Source organism: Carlito syrichta, unplaced genomic scaffold (assembly GCF_000164805.1).
Source record: "Carlito syrichta isolate Samal-C Ts95f unplaced genomic scaffold, Tarsius_syrichta-2.0.1 Scaffold310960, whole genome shotgun sequence".
Taxonomy (NCBI): domain Eukaryota; kingdom Metazoa; phylum Chordata; class Mammalia; order Primates; family Tarsiidae; genus Carlito; species Carlito syrichta.
Window position 1 is genome coordinate 27156 of NW_007255056.1, and position 19062 is coordinate 46217.

Genomic DNA, 19062 nt, shown 5'->3' on the forward strand with positions numbered 1-19062 from the left:
CACAGGAAGGGCTCCGGTACCAAAAGACAATAGATGCAACTAATTATGGGCCTCTGAATTTATTGAGAAAGAGACCAGAGTGTGATTACCACACTCAAGTCGCCTGTTGTGAATGGATCAGTAGTCATTGATTAAATGGCTTTCTGTGTTTTGCATATTTCAAGTCAGGTAGGCAGAGTAAGTGCTGATTAATCACTGGAATCTGCTGGGTTTCCTCTTGAGACCTTTGAAGCTCTCCAGAAGAAATTTTCTCATGGCCGTGCCACTCCCAAAGCCACTGCCCTCTGCTGCCCCTCCTATTACCACCAAGCCTCCTACGAATATAGTCTTCCCAATATACCCACCCCCACTCGTTCATTTCATGCTTCAACCCATTCTTCTGACTTCACTGAAAAGTCATTAAATTTGACTGTTTGCCATGGTCATTAAATCAACAGATCTCTTTTTTTTTCTTTTTGAGTTGGAGTCTCACTCTGTCACCCAAACTGGAGTGCAGTGGCCGCTCCCGGCCACTACAGCCTCGACCTCCTGGGCTCCGGCGATCCTTCCGCCTCAGGCTTCCAACTAGCTGGAACTACAGGCACACGCTACCACGCTCAGCCAATTTTTTAATTTATTGTAGAGATGAGGTCTCGCCAAGTTGCCCAGGAGGGTCTCGAACCCGCGGGTTCAGGCAATCCACTCACCTCAGCCCCCCAAGGCACGTGATTACAGGCTGAGCTACCGAGCCCGACTAACAGATCTCTTTTTAGGCTTCATTCTTTTTAGCCTTTAAGACATATAACACCCGTTAACCATCTTCTCTGTTCCTCCTTTCTGAAACCTTCTCTCTCTCTTTTTTTTAAACTTCTACCATACATGAATGCCCTGGCTTTACCTCTCTGCTTCTTACCAGCTGCTTTCACGGGCTCCAGAATCACATACCAATTTAATTTTGATATCCCCCAGGTTTTAGTCTTGATTCACTTCTCTTTTTTTCTTTGTATTTTTTTGTAGAGAGAGGGATCTCCATTTGTTACCCAGGCTGGTCTCAAACTCCTGGCCTTAAGTAATCCTCCCACCTTGACCTCCCTAAGTGCTGGAATTACAGGCATGAGCCATGATGCCCCGTCTTTGATTCACTTATTCACTTCTTACACTACATCCTTCACCTAGTTTGAGCCTTTCCTTTGACATATCCCTAGCCCTGCCTCTCTCTAATCTCACTGTTTAACTTCATAGTTGATATAGCCATATGGATTTTCCAGTTAATTCAGATTCAGTGACTAAAACTTTGTGTCTTGCTAGCAATCTTCCTCTTCTTTTGTGTAATTCCTATCTTGGTTAATAGCATTATACCATCCATCCATTTCTCAGTCTGGATTCCTTTGTTCTCCTACACATCCAGGTCGTCACTGGCTCTTGGATATTTGACCTCTGGAATGTCTCTCAAATCTATCTCCCATTGGCCAAGTATAGTCTTAATTTGCTTTTCATCTGGACTATTGAAGTAGTCCCCTAACTAGTTTTGCCCACTTTTTCAGCTACTGCTTTCTTGCCAGTGTTTTGTTTTTGTTTTTGTTTTCAAACACAATCTGGTTTTAAAAACACAGATTTTGGCCAGGCTCAGTGGCTTACACCTGTAATTTCAGAACTTTGGGAGGTCAAGGAGGAATAATTTCTTAAACCTAGGAGTTCAAGACCAGCCTGGGCAACATAGCAAGAACTTGTCTCTACAAAAAAAAAAAAAAAAAAAAATAGCTGGGCGTGGTGGTGTACACCTGTAGTCCCAGCTACCCAGGAGGCTAAAGTGGAAGGATTACCTGAGTCCAGGAAGTCAAGACTGCAATGAGCTGTGATCAAGCCACTGCACTCCAGCCTGGGCAACAAAGTGAAACTCTGACTCAAAAAAATAAAATAATAAAAACAGGTTTCTGCCTATATAACTCCTTAGGTAGGCACTTAAGGCCTTTTGCAGTCTGGCCCTAATGTACAATTTCCACTTTTGCCCTTTAAATTGTGTTCTGGTCATACAAGGGAATGGCCATTCCTCGAGCTTCCGTGCACATTTATCACCATGTCTTTGTTCATTCTTTTCCTTGTTTCATGACTCTTCTCATTTCGTATTTGACAAACTCCTATTCATCCTCTAAGATAAACTTATATCTCTCAAAATGTGGGCCCTGAGCTGGCTGCAGCAGCATCATCCGGGAACTTGTTAGAAATCCAGCTTTTTGAGGCCCCATCCTAGACCTGCTTAATCCAGGACTCTGCGGGATAAGGACTAGCAATCTATGATTTAACAATCTCTGTAGCTGATTCTGATGCATAATGAAATTTAAGAACCACTGTTCTGAGGCACAATTTCTTTATCGGTGCCCATTGCACTTTACACATATTTGCATTACTTACCACATTATTTCATAACCATGTTTGCTTGCTTACTTCTCCTTCTTCTCTGCTAAATGCTGAGTCCTCAAAGTCAAATACCTGCCATAACGTCTGGCACAAAGGAGGCTCTTGAGAAGAATTCAGTGTACTAAAACATACCTCCTTTCCCTGCAGGACTCAGTCTGCTTAGAGCACATACAAACACCTGGCTGATAAGCCAATGGTATTCAAGGCTTCTACTCTTAACTGATATGTACCAACAAACCAATAACACACACACTGACAATACCAGATATTGGCAAGAATACAGAGAAACCAGCTCTCTCATACATTGCTGCTATACCTGCTCTGGAAAACACTTTAGTAGTTTCTTATTAAGTTAAACATAAACTGTGTGATTCAGCAATTGCACTCCTGGGTATTTTCCCTAGAAAAATAAAAATGTATGTTCACACGAAAACCTGTACATAAATATTTATAGAAGTTTTATTTGTAATTGTCAAAAACTGGAAACTAACAATGAACTATCTAAAAAAAGAAATCGGGGTGGGGAGGAAAAAAAAAAAAGAAATCAAGATATTCACAAAGGTTTAAGTGTGTGAATCATGAAAGATTAAATGGAGTGAGGGCTCTGGAATTAAACCCACCTCAAATCCCAGCTCCTTCGCTTACTAGTGGTGTGGCTTGATCACTCTATGAAACTTTGCTCAACCCTATCTTTCTATTTAAAAACAGGAGTGATGATACTGCTTATCTCAGAGTACTGTGAAGATTACATTACAGAGTCTATGGAGAGCACTTAGCAACTGCCTAGCACATATTAAATATATAGCCAACGTCTTTTAAGTATTAGTCTCTATCATTACCGATATTCTAAGAAGTAAAGAAGAAACCCACTCAGACAAGTCTGACTGTAATGTAATTTGTGATGATTCAAAGCTTCTTCAGGATCCTTCAGCACTTCAAACTCATAAAATCAGCATTTAGTCCCTTTATGTGTAAATACAATTTAACTTAAAATTAACAGTTGTTACTTTCAATTTCATGTCTTTTATGTGCTTTGCACATTAGAAACATTATATGTAACCTTTATAGCATGCAGGATAAATACTCTTTTTCCTATGTTCAGATGAAGAAACTGCTTTAGAGTACTTAAGCAAATCATCCAATTTACATAGATAGTAAATCTAGCCAGTCTGATTTCAAAGCCCATGCTCTTTCACTATACACTGTTACCCCAGTATTAATCCATGAAAGATGCCTAAACACACATTTCTATTAGTTGTTCATTTTTAACATCAGATTACAGAGCAGACTGTACAACTTCTGTCACAGGCTAGGGCAGACACTTCCAGGCCGTTGCTGGGGCCAAGGCTTAGAGACATTAGATAAGGACAGAAGCCAAGAACCCAAAGCCGATCGTGGCAAGAATTCAGCCTGGAGTTCCAGCCAGTTGGCAAATCCACGAAGCATGATAGGAACTGTGCCAGGGTCCAAGGTGCAAGCCAACAGTCAGAATCTGAAGGAGCAAGCAAAACCCAGAAGAAGGCATTGCAGGCCCTGTGTGCCCCCAGGAGACTCAAGACTTCCTCTCCGTGTCCTCTTGGTGACACTGCCAGCCGGCTAAATGGGTCCTCTGTGGATCCTCAGTCGAGGAGGCATACGAAAACTCTTGGCCTACCAGCACTCCAGAATGTTAGAAACCAGGGTCAGGAAGGCCCCGGGTGTCCGTTAATCTTAGGATAGAAACAGGGTCCCAGGTGACTGAGATACACTAGGGGGAATTGTCCTGTCAGGACATTTGGATTAGCTGTCCTAGTGTGGTCCCTATCTGGCTATAAAACCACATGCATATTCATTTATTTTAAAATATAAGAATCAGGTCAGATTACTGGTTTTCAGACTTTGTTCCCCAAAACTCTAGGACTCCAACCCTGCTCTGGGGAACTGATGCAGGTGATCTGAGGGAGCAGGCAGGTCCTGCCGGTTCCCTCTCTTCCCTTTATCTCTTCTAAGTCCTGAATCACTAAGGACTCTTTAATTCTGATTACTGATCTAGCTTAACAAATATTGAGGGCCAGGCACAGTGGCTCTTGCCTCTAATCCCAGCACTTTGGGAGGTGGAGGCAAGAGGATTGCCTGAGCCTACGGGTTTGAGACCAGCCTGGGCAACTTGGCGAGACCTCATTTCTTCAATAAATCAAAAATATTAGGTGGATGTGGCGGTTTGCACCTGTAGTTCCAGCTATGTGGAAGGCTGAGGCGGAATCTGGGTGACAAAGTGAGACTGACGCAGAAAAAAAAAAGAACAAAACATTAAATAATTTTCTACTAGATTCAGGGCCTCTTAGAAGGTGCTGATGGAGATAAAGCCAAATCAAACCTGGTCCCAGAATCATGATTTCCCAGACTCTGGCCTTATGGGAAATGATTCCAGGGGCTGTAGTCGTTCAGGATTTCTCTCAGATTCCAAGATTCACCATGGCCCAGAGTCCTCCTGCTGCAATCCTGAGGGTAAGAAAGAGGGGACAGATGGAAAGGAAACATCCCTAATATGGCAGGCAATCTTTTGTGCCTCAGGGAGATCAACTCACATGTCACCTGGTAGCTGATAACATTCTGGTTTAGCACAGACTCCCTGTGACTGGATGTTTCCTATGGCTAATTGTGCTTGTGCTTTATGCCCTACTTAAAATCAGGGCATCTACTCTGCCCTTTTGGAAGAGCTACAAGTCTCCTGCTAGGAATTCCTCAAGGCCTTTTCCTGCAGCTAAGGGGAAAAAGGACGCTGAAATCACTGCCTCATAAATTACAACACCTGCTGGGTTTGTAGCCCTAGGGTCTGAGGTTCTAGGAGAGGATTGTTGGTGTTTCTAGTGTTCTACCCACCCCTGCCCCTGATATTTAAAATGTATTACAATTGTGTGAGATATGGCAAAAATACATTTGGAAGCTACTTTTTTAAAAAAGAAAATCAATGTGGAATGTGGCCATAATACTCCTAACTAAAGCCATACATGCTTCCTTTCCAGTAAGGATGCCCTTTAGGGCTTTTTCCCCCTGTTCATCACCAGCTTATCTTGTATTTATCAGTATGCATTTTCACTACTGTTCCTCAACTTGAACTGTTATAATGAGGTGATGAGAATTTGGTCTTATATCTAAATTTCCATATTCCAGCCCTTAAAATAGTTGCAAGGATGCATTTTTAAGATGACAGTTAGGCCTGTTTATGGTCCAAAAGAGCTATGAATTTTGAAATCTGCACACTGTCAATTTATCTGTGTATTCACATTTTAATATCTATGATATACATATATTTATATGTAGAGATTTTGTTAAATTTAGAGATTTTGTTAAATGAGAAAACAAACTTCCGACATTAAATTAAAATGTTAATCTATTTTTTTAAAAAGGTATAATTCAATTTACAGAGGCACTTGGAATAGTCACATTCATAGAGACAGAAAGCCTAATGGTGGTTACTAGGCAATGAGAAATTATTGTTTAATGGGTACAGAGTTTCAGTTTCAATTTGTGATAATGAAAATATTCTGGAGCTGAATATGGTAAATGTTGTACAGCAATATGCATGTGCTTAATGTCACTGAAATATATACTTGAAAATGATTAAAATAGTAAATTTTATGTTGTGTATATATTTTACTACAACAAAAAATAAAATTAAATAAATGTTATATATATAGTGCTTAACACTATGCTATATGTGTTTATGTCAATGACCTTCAATTTACAGGTAATAAATAAGCCAACAATGCATGTATGTTACCTTCCATATGTTAATCTATTTTAAAAGAAGAAAAGAAAGAATAAGAAACTTGTCTTTGCGGGGGTAAAGGTTAGAAACCAAGGAAGCTGAAGGCAGAGATTATATCTCGTTTGCCTTCCTATCTCCAGTTCTTAATACCTTGGCAAGTAGTTATTTAGGAATTGTTGAATTAATGTTTGATACATGATGATTAAAGAGATAACTAAAAGATCATGAGGGCACAGGGATACCAAGACCATCTGCTAAAGGGGAATTTGAGGACAGGATATTTAGCAAGTTTTCTTTTGAATTGATTGGGATGTAAATTCTACTACATCTCTGGTAACCAGGTCAGCCTGCTCTTCCTGCTTAAGGAAGAGAGGCAGAAATGCAAAATGTGACTGGTTTATGAATAAGCCAGGGTTAGGGGAAAGAAATTTACCTCTGGAATAACTTGAGAAGGGAAGAGCTGGGAGGACCTGTGATTTCCCCAGGTCCAATCCCTGCTAACCATGCAGCTGTTCTGTGGGCAGAATGTCTTTGTTCCTCCAGGTGCTCTTCAACCCCACTAGCCGTGGGCCTGAACTGACCCAATGGTGGGGAACTCCCTCTCTCCATGTAAAACAAAGCGACACAAGCACTTAGGATTATAGAAAAGCCATAGATTTGGAGAGGCCAGGCCCACCCAGGACAATAGACAGTGCTGAGTGTTTTTGGCTCAGGACAAAATATAATTTACTGGCTACAAGGATGTAAAAGGAAGGCATGATTCTCAGCCCAGCTGTAAGCAGAAACTCAGTCCAAGATCAGATTTCCTGAAGCCCGGGAGTGGGATGCATGTTGTTAACCTCTGATGCAAATGTCCGCTGAGAGTCTGTAATCTGTGTGGTTGTAAAGATGAGGTCTCATCCATCAATCGCTCGACAAGAGCTGTCATCATATCTCTGGGTCTGCTTGGCCCTCAACACATGATGTAAGAGATGAATTAGACAAAAACATTTCCTGAGGGAATTTTCCAGGAAGAATTCAGCCAATGGAAAGGAATCCTTCAAGTGGCCTGATCTCATTGGAGACAAGTAAACATATATGTGCATGTGCATATGTGAATGTACACTCCCCCAAGATGCTGCACTTTCCTATAAACAAAGAGAATGGGAGAGCCAAAATGTTCACAAGCATCCTGTTTTTATTTTTAGACTCCATTCAGAACCATGTGAAAAGGAAGTAAAGGAAGAGCTCACCCAAACAACGAGGATTTTTAGTGAGGGTTTGGGGTATGGAGATTTGCTAAGTGGTCAAAGCCCAGGGTCTATGGAAGTCCACAGCACTCAGAGCCCCCAGGATACCTCTAGCCCTTTTATGTTTAATAATTCCAGGGAATTCTCAGTAATTTCAGTAGAAACTATGGGGAAACCCCTGAAACTGCTGTTATTCCCCAGAATGTGCCTTTTTTGTCTTAACACACAGGCATTGAACAAGCTCACGACTCTCCCCTGACTCACAGGGATCTCTGGTACTTGAGAGCCATTTGGCACACCTCTCTGGCCCTTATCTTTCCACCTAACAGAGGAGAGATTTGCCAGGGAAAAATGAGATTAGGGAAGATAACAAAGAAAGGTGAAAGATGAATCTGTTCGTTTATTCAACAAATGGTTATGAAACACTTAGCATTTTCCAAGGTGCTAGGGGGATAGGTTATAGACTGGTAAGAAATAGCCCGGTTTTTGAGGAGCAGAAACTGTCTAGTGGGCCTAACATTAAAAAGTAGTAACATAACATGGCACTTGGATTGATGCCCATGGACCTTGGGGTGTTATAGAAACACAGAAGATAGCACCAAACTTCGACTGAGGGCATCATCCAGCCAGATACATGCTCTTATTTCTTTTTTTTTTTTTTTTTTTTGGAGTTGGAGTCTCACTCTCTCACCCAGACTAGAGTGCAGTGACCGCTCCCAGCCACCACAGCCTCGACCTGCTGGGCTCTGCTGATCCTTCTGCCTCAGTCTTCCAAGTAGCTGGAACTACAGGCACGCGCTACCACCCCCGGCTAATTTTTTATTTATTGTAGAGATGAGGTCTCACCAAGTTGCCCAGTCAGGTCTTGAACCTGCGGGCTCAGGCAATCCACTCACCTCGGCCTCCCAAAGGTGCGGGATTACAGGCTGAACCACCGAGCCCGGCTTCTTATTTCTTTTAATCCAATGAAGTAGTCACTTCTAGAGAAAATGTGAAGAAATACTTCACAGAATAAATAAAAGGATTGGTGGCACAAGTAAGCTCGGTGGACTGATGTTGAAGTCCATCAGTTTTGGTGACAATTTACGGGGTTGTATAACTTTTCTCCTGCAGCACTCAGCTGCCAGGATGCAGAAGCAGACGATGGATTGTAACTCTGATCTGAGTTATATTGGACAGATACTGCCAAAAAAACTTTTTGGGAAAGGTAATTGGGTGTTATTGAGAGAATATTACAAATGATCAATTAGGGGTTTGAAATTGGGTAGAGAAAGGAAACTGATCAACTGTGAGGAAGGGTAAGAACCAAGTAACTGGAGTCTGTAGGCTGTCAATGAGCAGGTGTGGTAGTAGTGAGCATATTAGAGGACTGGAGGATAGGAGACCCATTCATTCATTCATGCATTCATTCATCGAGTGTTTCTCAAGTGCCTTCAATGTTCTAGTGCTGGGGTGCAAAATGAACTAATATGTTAAAAGATAATAAGTACTGTGGGTTGGGAAGGGAGAGAACAAAGCAGGATAAGAAGGATTAAGAATTCTGGGGAAGGGTATAATTTTGAATGGAGTTGTCGTTGTAGCCCTGCCTGAGAAAGTAACATTTGAATAGGCTAACAAGGGAGAAAGAGAATGAGCCACGCAGTTATGTGGATTGAAATATCCCAGGCAGAGAGAACAGCCACTTCAAAGCCTTGCACTGTGTGAACGCCTTGTGTTTTTAAGGAACAGCAAGGAGGCTGTGAGGCTGGAGTGGGGTGGGCATGGAGAAGTTGTAGGAATGAGGTAGAGAAATAATGAGGACCAAATGCATAAGCTTTGCTAACCCTGGTAAAGTCTGGCTTTTCCTGTGGAAAATTAAAAACCATCGGCAGGGTTTTTAGCAGGAAGTGACATGATCTGATTTATTGTTAATGGATCACTCTGGTTGCTGCTGTGTTGGAAATATACTTCAGGGAAGTTCCAGGGCAGAAGCAGAGAGACCAATTAGGAGGCTGTTGCAATAATCTAAAGAAGAAATGCAAATTAAGGCTTTGATCAGGTGATGGCAGCAGAGGTGGTGAGAAGTACTTGGATTCTGGATATACTTCAAGGATAGAACCAACAAGATTTCACAACAGATTGGATGTGGGTGGTGAGCAAGAGTCAGGATGACTCCTAGGTTTTGGGTCCAAGCAAATGGAAAGAAGCAGTTGCCATGATCTGAACTGGGGAAGAATCTGAGTGATTGAGGGAAAAGACAGGGGGTTACATTTTCGATGTTCAAAGGAGGGCCTTTCTCATGAAAAAAAATTTTTTTTGTTTAATTTTTGGATGGATTATAGTCAAAGAGTGGAATATTGGTTTAAAATGCCATTCTGAATAATCCTAAAACCCAGAGTGTAACCTGGAGATGGGTGTCTAACATGGAATAAAGTCAAGTCACTATGATTAAAGAATTTAGAACTCTGAATTTAGAAAGCATGATGAAATCTTCTAGATGGTGGTCCAGACAGGAAACAAAGGAGTAGACTGCCCTTATGGTACAGAGTTTAAATGCATATGGTTAGAGGTTATATTGTTAGTTTGAGGTGTGCAGAATTTGAATCAGGTTCAGATTGACTCAGATCTTAAAAATAAGCAAGATAGCAAAGGATCAGATTTGCTGAAACACGACAGATAACTTTATGATAAAGCTATTTGGAGCTTTATTTGAGATAGATTTATAACCCATTGTAGTATGGATCAAAAACAGTGGATTAAAAATATTCAATAAATTTTTACAATTTAAATCTTAATTATTTTATTAAAGAGTTTTTTTGAAAGACATTCATATTTGGTTGGTGAGGTTTTTTTTGTTGTTGTTTGGTTTATGTGTGTGTGTGGTTTTGGGGGGGTTTTGGGGGGTTTTTTTGAGTTGGAGTCTCATTGTGTCACCCAGACTGGAGTGCAGTGGCATGCTTCCGACCACTGCAACCTTGACCTGCTGGGCTTCAGCAATCCTTCTGCCTCAGCTTTCCAAGTAGCTGGAACTACAGGTGCATGCTACCATGCCCAGCTAATTTTTGATTTATTGTAGAGATGAGGTCTCGCCAAGTTGCCCAAGCAGGTCTCAAACCTGTGGACTCAGGCAATCCGCTCACCTCAGCCTCCCAAAGCACTGGGATTACAGGCTGAGCCACTGAGCCCGACTGTGTGTGTGTTTTTTTTTAAGTAAACATCTTCACTCTATCACTCAGGCTGGAGTGCAGTGGTACAATCATAGCTTATGGCAGACTGAAAATCCTGTGCTTAAGCCAATCCTCCCATCTCAACCTCCTGAGTAGCTGGGACTACAGGCATGTGCCACCATGCCCGGCTAATTTTCTTTTTCTTTTCTTTTATTTTTTTATTGGTAGAGACAGTGTTTTGCTATGTGGCCCAGACTGGTCTTGAATTCCTGGCCTTAAGTTTAAGTTTCTTTCACCTTTCCAAAGCGCTGGGATTACAGGCATGAGCAACCATGCCTAGCTCATATTTGGTTTTAGATAAGTTAAAGCTCAATGATATCATTTATATCAACTTGTGAGCATTTTAGAAAATGTGGTCCTGTGCCATCGTAGGAAAGTTGTTTATCAGTCACAGTACACCAAGGAGTACCTTCTGCTCCATTCTCAGGCCACATTTCCAGACTCGATAACTCTTAATATAATAAACCTCCAAGTTCAGAAACCAATATTGGATAAAGATTTTTAAAACATCATACCATTGAGCTGGTGCATGTGATGTAAGCATCTGAAGTCATTAAAGACTATTGAAATGGTAATCCAAGATATACAGGTTCAACAGATGCAGATGGATATTAATCTATATATATTGAGGCCTTACCTGAGGATAAAAACATAAGGAAAGCTCTTGCCTTACATTTCCGGTCAATAAATGAAAAGGAAGAGATAATGAGGTAGCCATATAATCCTTTTTGTAAAAAAAAAAAAAAAATTCCACCTTGTGTCTGACTGCCATTCGGGCTTTTAACTCTTCATAAATGGGACACAAATAATCTAGATTATACTGGCTATTGATAATTAGATATACAATATTTATATTGACTTGCCTTGTTGTAATTATGTGTGTTTGTGGTTGATTAAAATATTCAGCGATGTAAGCGTCTTTTAGTTCAATAGAAAAACATTAATGGCATTGGTAGTTGAATTCTCACCAAAGTGGCAAAGACATTCCCAGACATACATAATTCACCTGCTGAATTGAAGATGATTCACCTTTCAGTGTCTTCGCAGGTGTTGGCTTGGCCAAACAAAATGGGAAATTATCTTGTATTCATGTTTCTCCCTGAAGCAAGTTTTCAGTAAAATTGTTCAGGAAAAATTCAAAATATACATATATAAGTCTACAGCATATCTATTTGAATGATGAATAAGCACCAATGTCCAAGATGTGAAGACTGTGTAATGTACATTTTGTTAAAAATAAATTGAACTTCTCCTATCTAAATCAGAAAGAGAAGGAATTCTAGGTCAGGATTTCATGCAGTACAACATCACTCAAAAGAAACCTGATTGTGTAGTGATGTTCAAATAAAATAGGTTCAAAGGAAAATTAAGAGAGCAACTTACCCATCAGTGATCTAGACAAAATAGACGTGTGTCTGTGAAACCCAGGCAGTCACTTGGTGAGGACGTCACTATCAAACTGACATGGCTTATGTTCAGAAACATGTGAGTGGCCGTGGGGAAAAATGGCCTCAGTTGCCTGGCCCTGCAGAAGCCCACTCATTGCCTATGTCACTGCCTAAGCTTCTGACTGTACCAAGTGGCCAATCCCAGGTCAACAGTGCTCTCTATCCTAAGCCAGTGTTAGCACTGGTCTCTACGGTATTGCTTTTCCTAAAAAGTGCCTTGTGAAGCTGCTGATAGCATTGTTCTTATCTCTGTAGTTAGTTAATATTCACCACATAGTTTCCCTTTTTATTGGAGAGACAAAGAAACTAAGGAAGATCACTTTCCATAAGTCCAGAAACTGAGGAGGCAGACCTCAGTAAATAAGGGAATAGTAGGCTAGGGCTAGATCTTAAATTTGTATACAGGAGACTTAAGATAAACAATAGATTATTCTTTATACATGTAGCTCCTTTGCTAAGTAATAAAGGTCGTATTTTAAGAACATAATGTACAGGATGTATTAGAACAGGAAAAAAACCAGTGTTATAGAGAGCTGAAGGTTATGCTAAAACTCTAAAAAGTCATATTTGCATCACCTTAGAGTTTGCAAAGGGTTTTGGCACACACCTCATGTGATCTTCACAGCAACCTGTGGAGTAGTACAAAAGATGACATTATCTTCACTCTACCAATAGGAAACAGGAACCTGTTTCTCAAAGTCACCCAGTTGTGCATGGCAGTTTATCCTGGATAAACATGGTAGCAGGAATGGAGAGTGAGAGAAAACTCAGAGAGAGGCTTTGAAGTAAGAAGTGAAAGAACCTGGTGATTGATTGGGCGTATCAGATAAATAAACAGAAGAAGGTAAAGGTGATTCCTAGGTTTATAAAACCTGGAAGAGGAAGATGGTGAGATTATAATCTCAGCAGCTAATGTTGGCGACATGCCTACCATGTGCCAGGCCCCGTGCCAAGCACTGTTCCATGGTGCATTAAATCCTCAACAACTCTTTGAGGGGAAGTATTGTAATTATTATCCCCATTTTACAAAGGGTATACATGAAAGTCGTTCTCACTTTTAGAAAAATAAAAAAAGTCTTCCCTCCAAGATAAAGTTAAGCTCAACCGGACTCATTGGCCTTGATGACAGTTTGGCCTATGATGACAGTACTTGGGGCCTGAGTTCTGGGGCAGTGGTTTGACGTGCTTGTGCATATGAACGTATCACAATGCCAGCCACAAACGAACCAAGCTAAACCCGTGGTGATTATGCGATTTGCAAATCCAGGATTGCCAAGCTGTTTGTTTAATGCCCTATAGGTACTTTGCCTGCCTTTAAAATAGGCTGCACTAAGTAGATGGTTTTGCCTTGCCCTGGCATTTAAGGTGGTTTCCAGGTAATCAAGAAGCATAGATAAGAACGCCTCCCTCCTTAGTTATTATTTTAAAATAAAAATATAACAAAGTTAGCTGGGCGCAGTGGTTCTTGCTTGAAATTCTTGCACTTTGAAAGGCCAAAGCGAGAGGATTGCCTGAGCCCAGGGGTTTGAGAACAGCCTGGACAAATTGGCAAGACCTTGTCTCTACAATAAATTTTTTTAAATTAGCATGGTGGCGCATACCTGTGGTTCCAGCTACTTGGAAGGCTGAGGCAGAAGGATCATCTGAGCCCAGTGTCACTGCACTCCAGCCTGGGTGATAGAGTGAGACTCTGACTCAAAAAGATAACAATAATTTTATATATATATATATATATATATATATATATTTGTATACACACACACACACACAAAACAGAGTATAGTTGTCAAATGACTATTAGTAGAATAGAAGTGTTGCATTTATGTAGAGTACACTATTTCAACTAAAATTCTTTTTTTTTTTTTTTTTGAGTTGGAGTCTCACTCTGTCGTCCAGATTGGAGTGCAGTAGCTGCTCCCAGCCACCGCAGCCTCGACCTGCTGGGCTCCGGCGATCCTTCCGCCTCAGCCTTCCAAGTAGCCAGAATTACAGGCACGCACTACCATGCCCGGCTGATTTTTTGATTTATTGTAGAGATGAGGTCTCGCCTGCCCAGGCGGGTCTCGAACCCGCGGGCTCAGGCAGTCCACTCACCACAGCCTCCCAAAGGCGTGGGATTACAGGCTGAGCCACCGAGCCCGGCTTCAACTAAAATTCTTAAATATTAATGCAGTTATGTTCCTTCTTGTTACTTCTAATTAATTGTTATCAGTCACTGTCCCGTGTGAACCAATTCATGTCCTGAACCTCTGTCGGTGAGTCTCTGATTGTCCACATATCCCTCTAACTGTTGAACTGCTCTCTAATCTCATTTAAATCAACTTGAGGCCCAGAATGCAACTGTATTTGAAGCACTGAACCAGGGGAAGACCACCGACAAATATTTCAGGATCTCTTGAAAGATGCTGGAACAATCACAATCAGGGGCCACCACCAGGTTCATTTGGTCAATGTATAAACGGGCTGTGAAAACAGATGTCTGATTCTACTCTGGTCCAAAGACAAATGCCTGAATACATTTGATTCAGAAAAGAATTCTTCATTCCATGGTTTTCTGATCCAGCCTGGCATAATGAATAAAAATATGCAAGTATATCACCAAACACTTTTCAGAAATAAATGTTTTTTAAAAATCTAAAAAATAAAAATAAAACTATTTGAGAAAAGACCTTTGCCCAGTGTCCTGCTTCTGATCCCTGAGTCCTCTTTCTCTCTTGGTCAAGTAGAGAGAGAAAAACAATTTACATATCAAATAAAGTAAATAGTGAATGAAAAAAATTTCCCAAACCTCTTTCCAAATGAGCTTACCTTGCAGCTCATTTCTGAAGTCTCTAAACTGTCTCTCTGGATATCTGCCTGCTGGTTATGTATTCTCTAAGCTGCATATATTAGTCCCTTAGTAACCATAAACCTCATAGATAAAATCTTAACTCTTCTCCAATACCACCTGTTTGTAGGTAATCAGCCTTCTGTTAAAAGACCAGGAGCTATAAAAGCAAGAAGTGTCAGAATTTAGTACTTTTTAAAAATAAGCTTAAATGAATTACAAATTTTCACAGGACTATACAGTGGTTTCCTTCCACTGGCCCTTCACTCTGAGGTTGCACTGCAGATTATGGCTGCTGAGGAAGCTTTGATCTTACAGGTCTTTGAGCCCAGGGCAAAAGTTGTGGTTATAAGTGTCTTTTCTTCCTGCATCTCCCTAGGATTGTGAAGATGTCCAGTCCCAATCTGAACATTGTGACCTTACTGGGTAGTTGTCTCACTTACAGTAGTGCTTACCTCTTTGGGATTCAAGATGTTTCAGTGGGAAGCTCCATGGAAACTCTCATTCAGGTAGGTGAAGTTTTAAATTTTGGTTTTGAATACAATGTTAAAGTTTTGATGATTTTTTTAAAACAGCTGCTCCTGCGGGTGATAGTTACCTTTATCTTTGGTGTGGGCACTTTTAGAGGCAATTCTCAAAACTCTTAGGGAGGTCTTCTCTCTACCCCAGCCCTCTATGGAACTGAGCCTCTGCAGATCAGAATGTGTGGAGAACCAACAAAAAGGTTCCTCTTGTGACACTGGCTTCTGTCCCCTTTCACCCGTAGATAAGACTGTCCATGCTGTGCATTGGGATCTCCCTTGTGTTTGGCCCCATTCTGGGGAAAAGCTGGAGACTCTACAAGGTGTTTACTCAGAGGGTCCCGGACAAGAGAGTGGTGAGTAGACAGCAAGTACAATGCTCAACTGCACATGGCAGCTCCATTATTGATGAAAAGCTAGAGAAACTTCTGCAGATGACTGGACCTACCCCCTTTTAGAACATCTGAATTTCTTGCTCTTCACTTCCCACTATGGAGTCACACAGCCTCTTAAAGCCCCAGGCCTGGAAGACTGTGGGTCAGTACTGTTGGAAGACAGGTCTTTGAACATGGACTCTGCTTCAGGTGCACCCCAGGCCCTGTGGGGATTTGGGAGCTGGCCAACAACTAGTGCCCAGAGAGACTGTTGGTTGGCACAGGTGTGAGCTGGAAGTGGAGGGAGGGAGGGCGATTACAGAGAAGCTATAGCAAGTAAGCAGAGTTATTTCCTTCCCTGTGCCCCATTCTTGTCTACATAGAAGACAGTTCTCTGTACTGAGAAACCTGTGTCTAGAGCAATGAGCAGAGAAGAGCACACCATTCAGCAGATAGAATCAACCCTGGAAGCTGTGTGGCAACCAGATCACCTACATGTCCCTGATAGCAGGCATCAACTTAACCTCACTCCTCCCCCATTTTATCAGGTTGCCTGATAGGACTGCCCAAACCTCAAAACCTGACAGTCAGCATCTTTGGCTATAGGCCCTCCCCAGATCCAATATATCATCCAGTTGGTGTTTACCTCTCTGGAATGATGGGATTTCTTAAGCAGATGTTATTGGATCATGGTTAGGACTTATCAAAAGCTCAGCTGTGTGTAGCCATACAGATGAAGATTTCCTAAAAGAACAAAAAGTTTGTGCATCCCTCTAGAACACTAACTCATTTTTTAAAGAGTATAATTGGCATGCAATGAACTACATATGCTTAAAGCATACGATTTGATAAACTTTGACATATATATACAATCATGAGACGTGGTATATAAAGAAGCATAAATGTCATTTTTACACACTTTTTAAGTGGAAGCTTAAAGCATACGATTTGATAAACTTTGACATATATATACAATCATGAGACGTGGTATATAAAGAACATAAATGTCATTTTTACACACTTTTTAAGTGGAAGCAAATGTCATTTTTACACACTTTTTAAGTGGAAGCATTATTTTTGTCTGACTCAGTTTATGCACATAAGTATTGTATGCATATTATAATTATTTATCCATGTTGTATGCATCAATAATTCTTTCTTTGTTATTAATGAGTAGTACTATGATATATAGACATATATTTGCTTATCCCTTCACCTGTTGATTGATGTTTGGGTTGTTTCCAGTTTGGGGATATTAAAAATAAAATTGCTATGAACATTCATGTGTGAATCTTTATGGAGACATATGCTTTCATTTCTCTTGGATAAAAACCCTAAAAGTAGAATGCTTAGGTCATATGATAAGTATATATTTAACTTTGTATGAAACTGCCAGACTGTTTTCCAAAGTGGTTGTGCCATTCTGCATTTCTACCAGCAGTGCATGAGAGTCCATTTCCTTCACATTTTTGCCAATATTTGATTTGGTCAGTCTTTTTCAGGTTAGCCATTCTAATAAGTATGTGTAGTAGTAGCTTATTGTAGTTTTGAATTTGCATTTTTCTAATGCAACATAAACATCTTTTTACACACTTATTTGCCATTCATAGATCTTCTTTGGTGAAGTAGCTGTTCAAATCTTCTCCCCATGTAAAAAAATTTTTTTTTCTATTTATTGAGTTTTGAGGGTTCTTTTGCAAAGGTACTCTTCCAGTTTATGTCTTTTAAAAATTTCATTATAGAGCCGTGGGGTACAAGTCAGGATTAGCTACACAAGTAGGTTGTATGCAGGTGAAGTTTGGGCCTCACTTCCCCTTATTTAGGACCAGGTACCCTTTGTGTTGTTACATACCCTCCTCCCCCCACCCCCTGCAGTGCTGATCCCTTCCTTGTGCTTATGTGATTAATGTTCAGTTCTCACTTATGAGTGAGGACATGTGGGATTCAGTTCTTTATTTCTGTGACAGATCACTAAGTATAATGATCTCTAACTCCATCCAATTTGCTGTGAAGTCCATGATTTTGTTCTTTTTTTATGACTGTGTAATACTCCATCATGTATATATACCACATTTTCTTTATCCAGTCCACTTTCGATAAGCAGTAGGGTTGGTTCTGTGTTTTTGCTATTGTTGAATAGTGCAGCTATATATAAACATGCCTATGCAAGTGTCTTTTTTGTAGATCAATTTATGTTCCTCTCAGTATATTCCCAGGAGAGGGATTGCTGGATCATATGGAAGGTGAAATTTTAGTTCTTTTAGGAATTGCCACACTGCTTTCCATAGAGGTTGTACTAGCTTGAACTCCCACCAACAGTGTAGAAGCATTCCCTTTTCTTCACAACCACACCAGCATCTGTTGTTTTTTGATTTATTAGTGATGCCCATCCTTATCGGAGTTAAGTAGTGTCTCATTGTGGCTTTGATTTGCATTTCTCTGATGGTTAGTGAGGCTGAGCATTTTTTCATATATCTGTTGGCTGCTTGTATATTTTCTTTTGAAAAGTGCCTGTTCATGTCCTTTGCCCACTTTTTTTTTCCTTTCAGCTTGTTTGAGTTCCTTGTAGATCCTGAATGTTAGGTCTTTGTCAGATACATAGGTAGCAAATATTGTTTTCCCATCTGTGGGTTGTCTCCCAACTCTCTTGATGGTTTTTTCTGCTATGCAAATGCTTTTCAGTTTGATGGGGTTCCACTTGTCTATATTAGCTTTAATGGCATTTGCTTTTGGGGATTTGATCAAGAATTGGTTGCCTACTCCAATGTGCATAAGGGTATTTCCTCTGTTTTCTTCCAGGATCCTTATGATTTGAGGCTTTACATTTACGACTTTGATACATTCAGAGTTGATTTTTGTATATGGTGATAGGTAGTGATCCAGTTTCATTCTTCCACATGTGGTCAGCCAGTTTTCCCAGCACCATTTGCTAAATATGGTCTCCTTTCCCCAGTGGTTGTTATTGGTGGCTTTGTCAAAGATGAGTTGGTTGAGAGGTTGAGTTTTTGTTTCTAGAATCTATGTGCCTATTCTTCTTACCAGTACCAGGCTGTTTTGGTTATTGTAGCCATGTAGTTAAAGTTTAAAGTCTGGAAGTGAGCTGGGTTCAGTGGCTCAGCCTGTAATCCCGCGCTTTGGGAAGCTGAGGTAAATGAATTGCCTGAGTCCGCGGGTTCGAGACCTGCCTGGCCAACTTGGCGAGACCTCATCTCTACAGTAAACCAAAAAATCAGCTGGGCATGGTAGCGCATGCCTGTAATTCCAGCTACTTGGAAGGCTGAGGCAGAAGGATCGCCGGAGCCCAGCAGG

The 19062-nt window shown here is 40.8% G+C and overlaps 1 protein-coding gene across 2 annotated transcripts in view; it reads left to right on the top strand.

The window, feature by feature from the left end:
• GPR156 (G protein-coupled receptor 156) overlaps positions 1-19062 on the top strand; it is a 68517-nt gene that overhangs the window by 24760 nt on the left and 24695 nt on the right. For both annotated transcript variants that reach the window (XM_008068453.2, XM_008068454.2), the window contains exons 3-4: positions 15238-15367; positions 15625-15735. In XM_008068453.2, coding sequence (XP_008066644.1) covers positions 15238-15367; positions 15625-15735 — 241 coding nt within the window. The remainder of the gene's footprint in view (positions 1-15237; positions 15368-15624; positions 15736-19062) is intronic.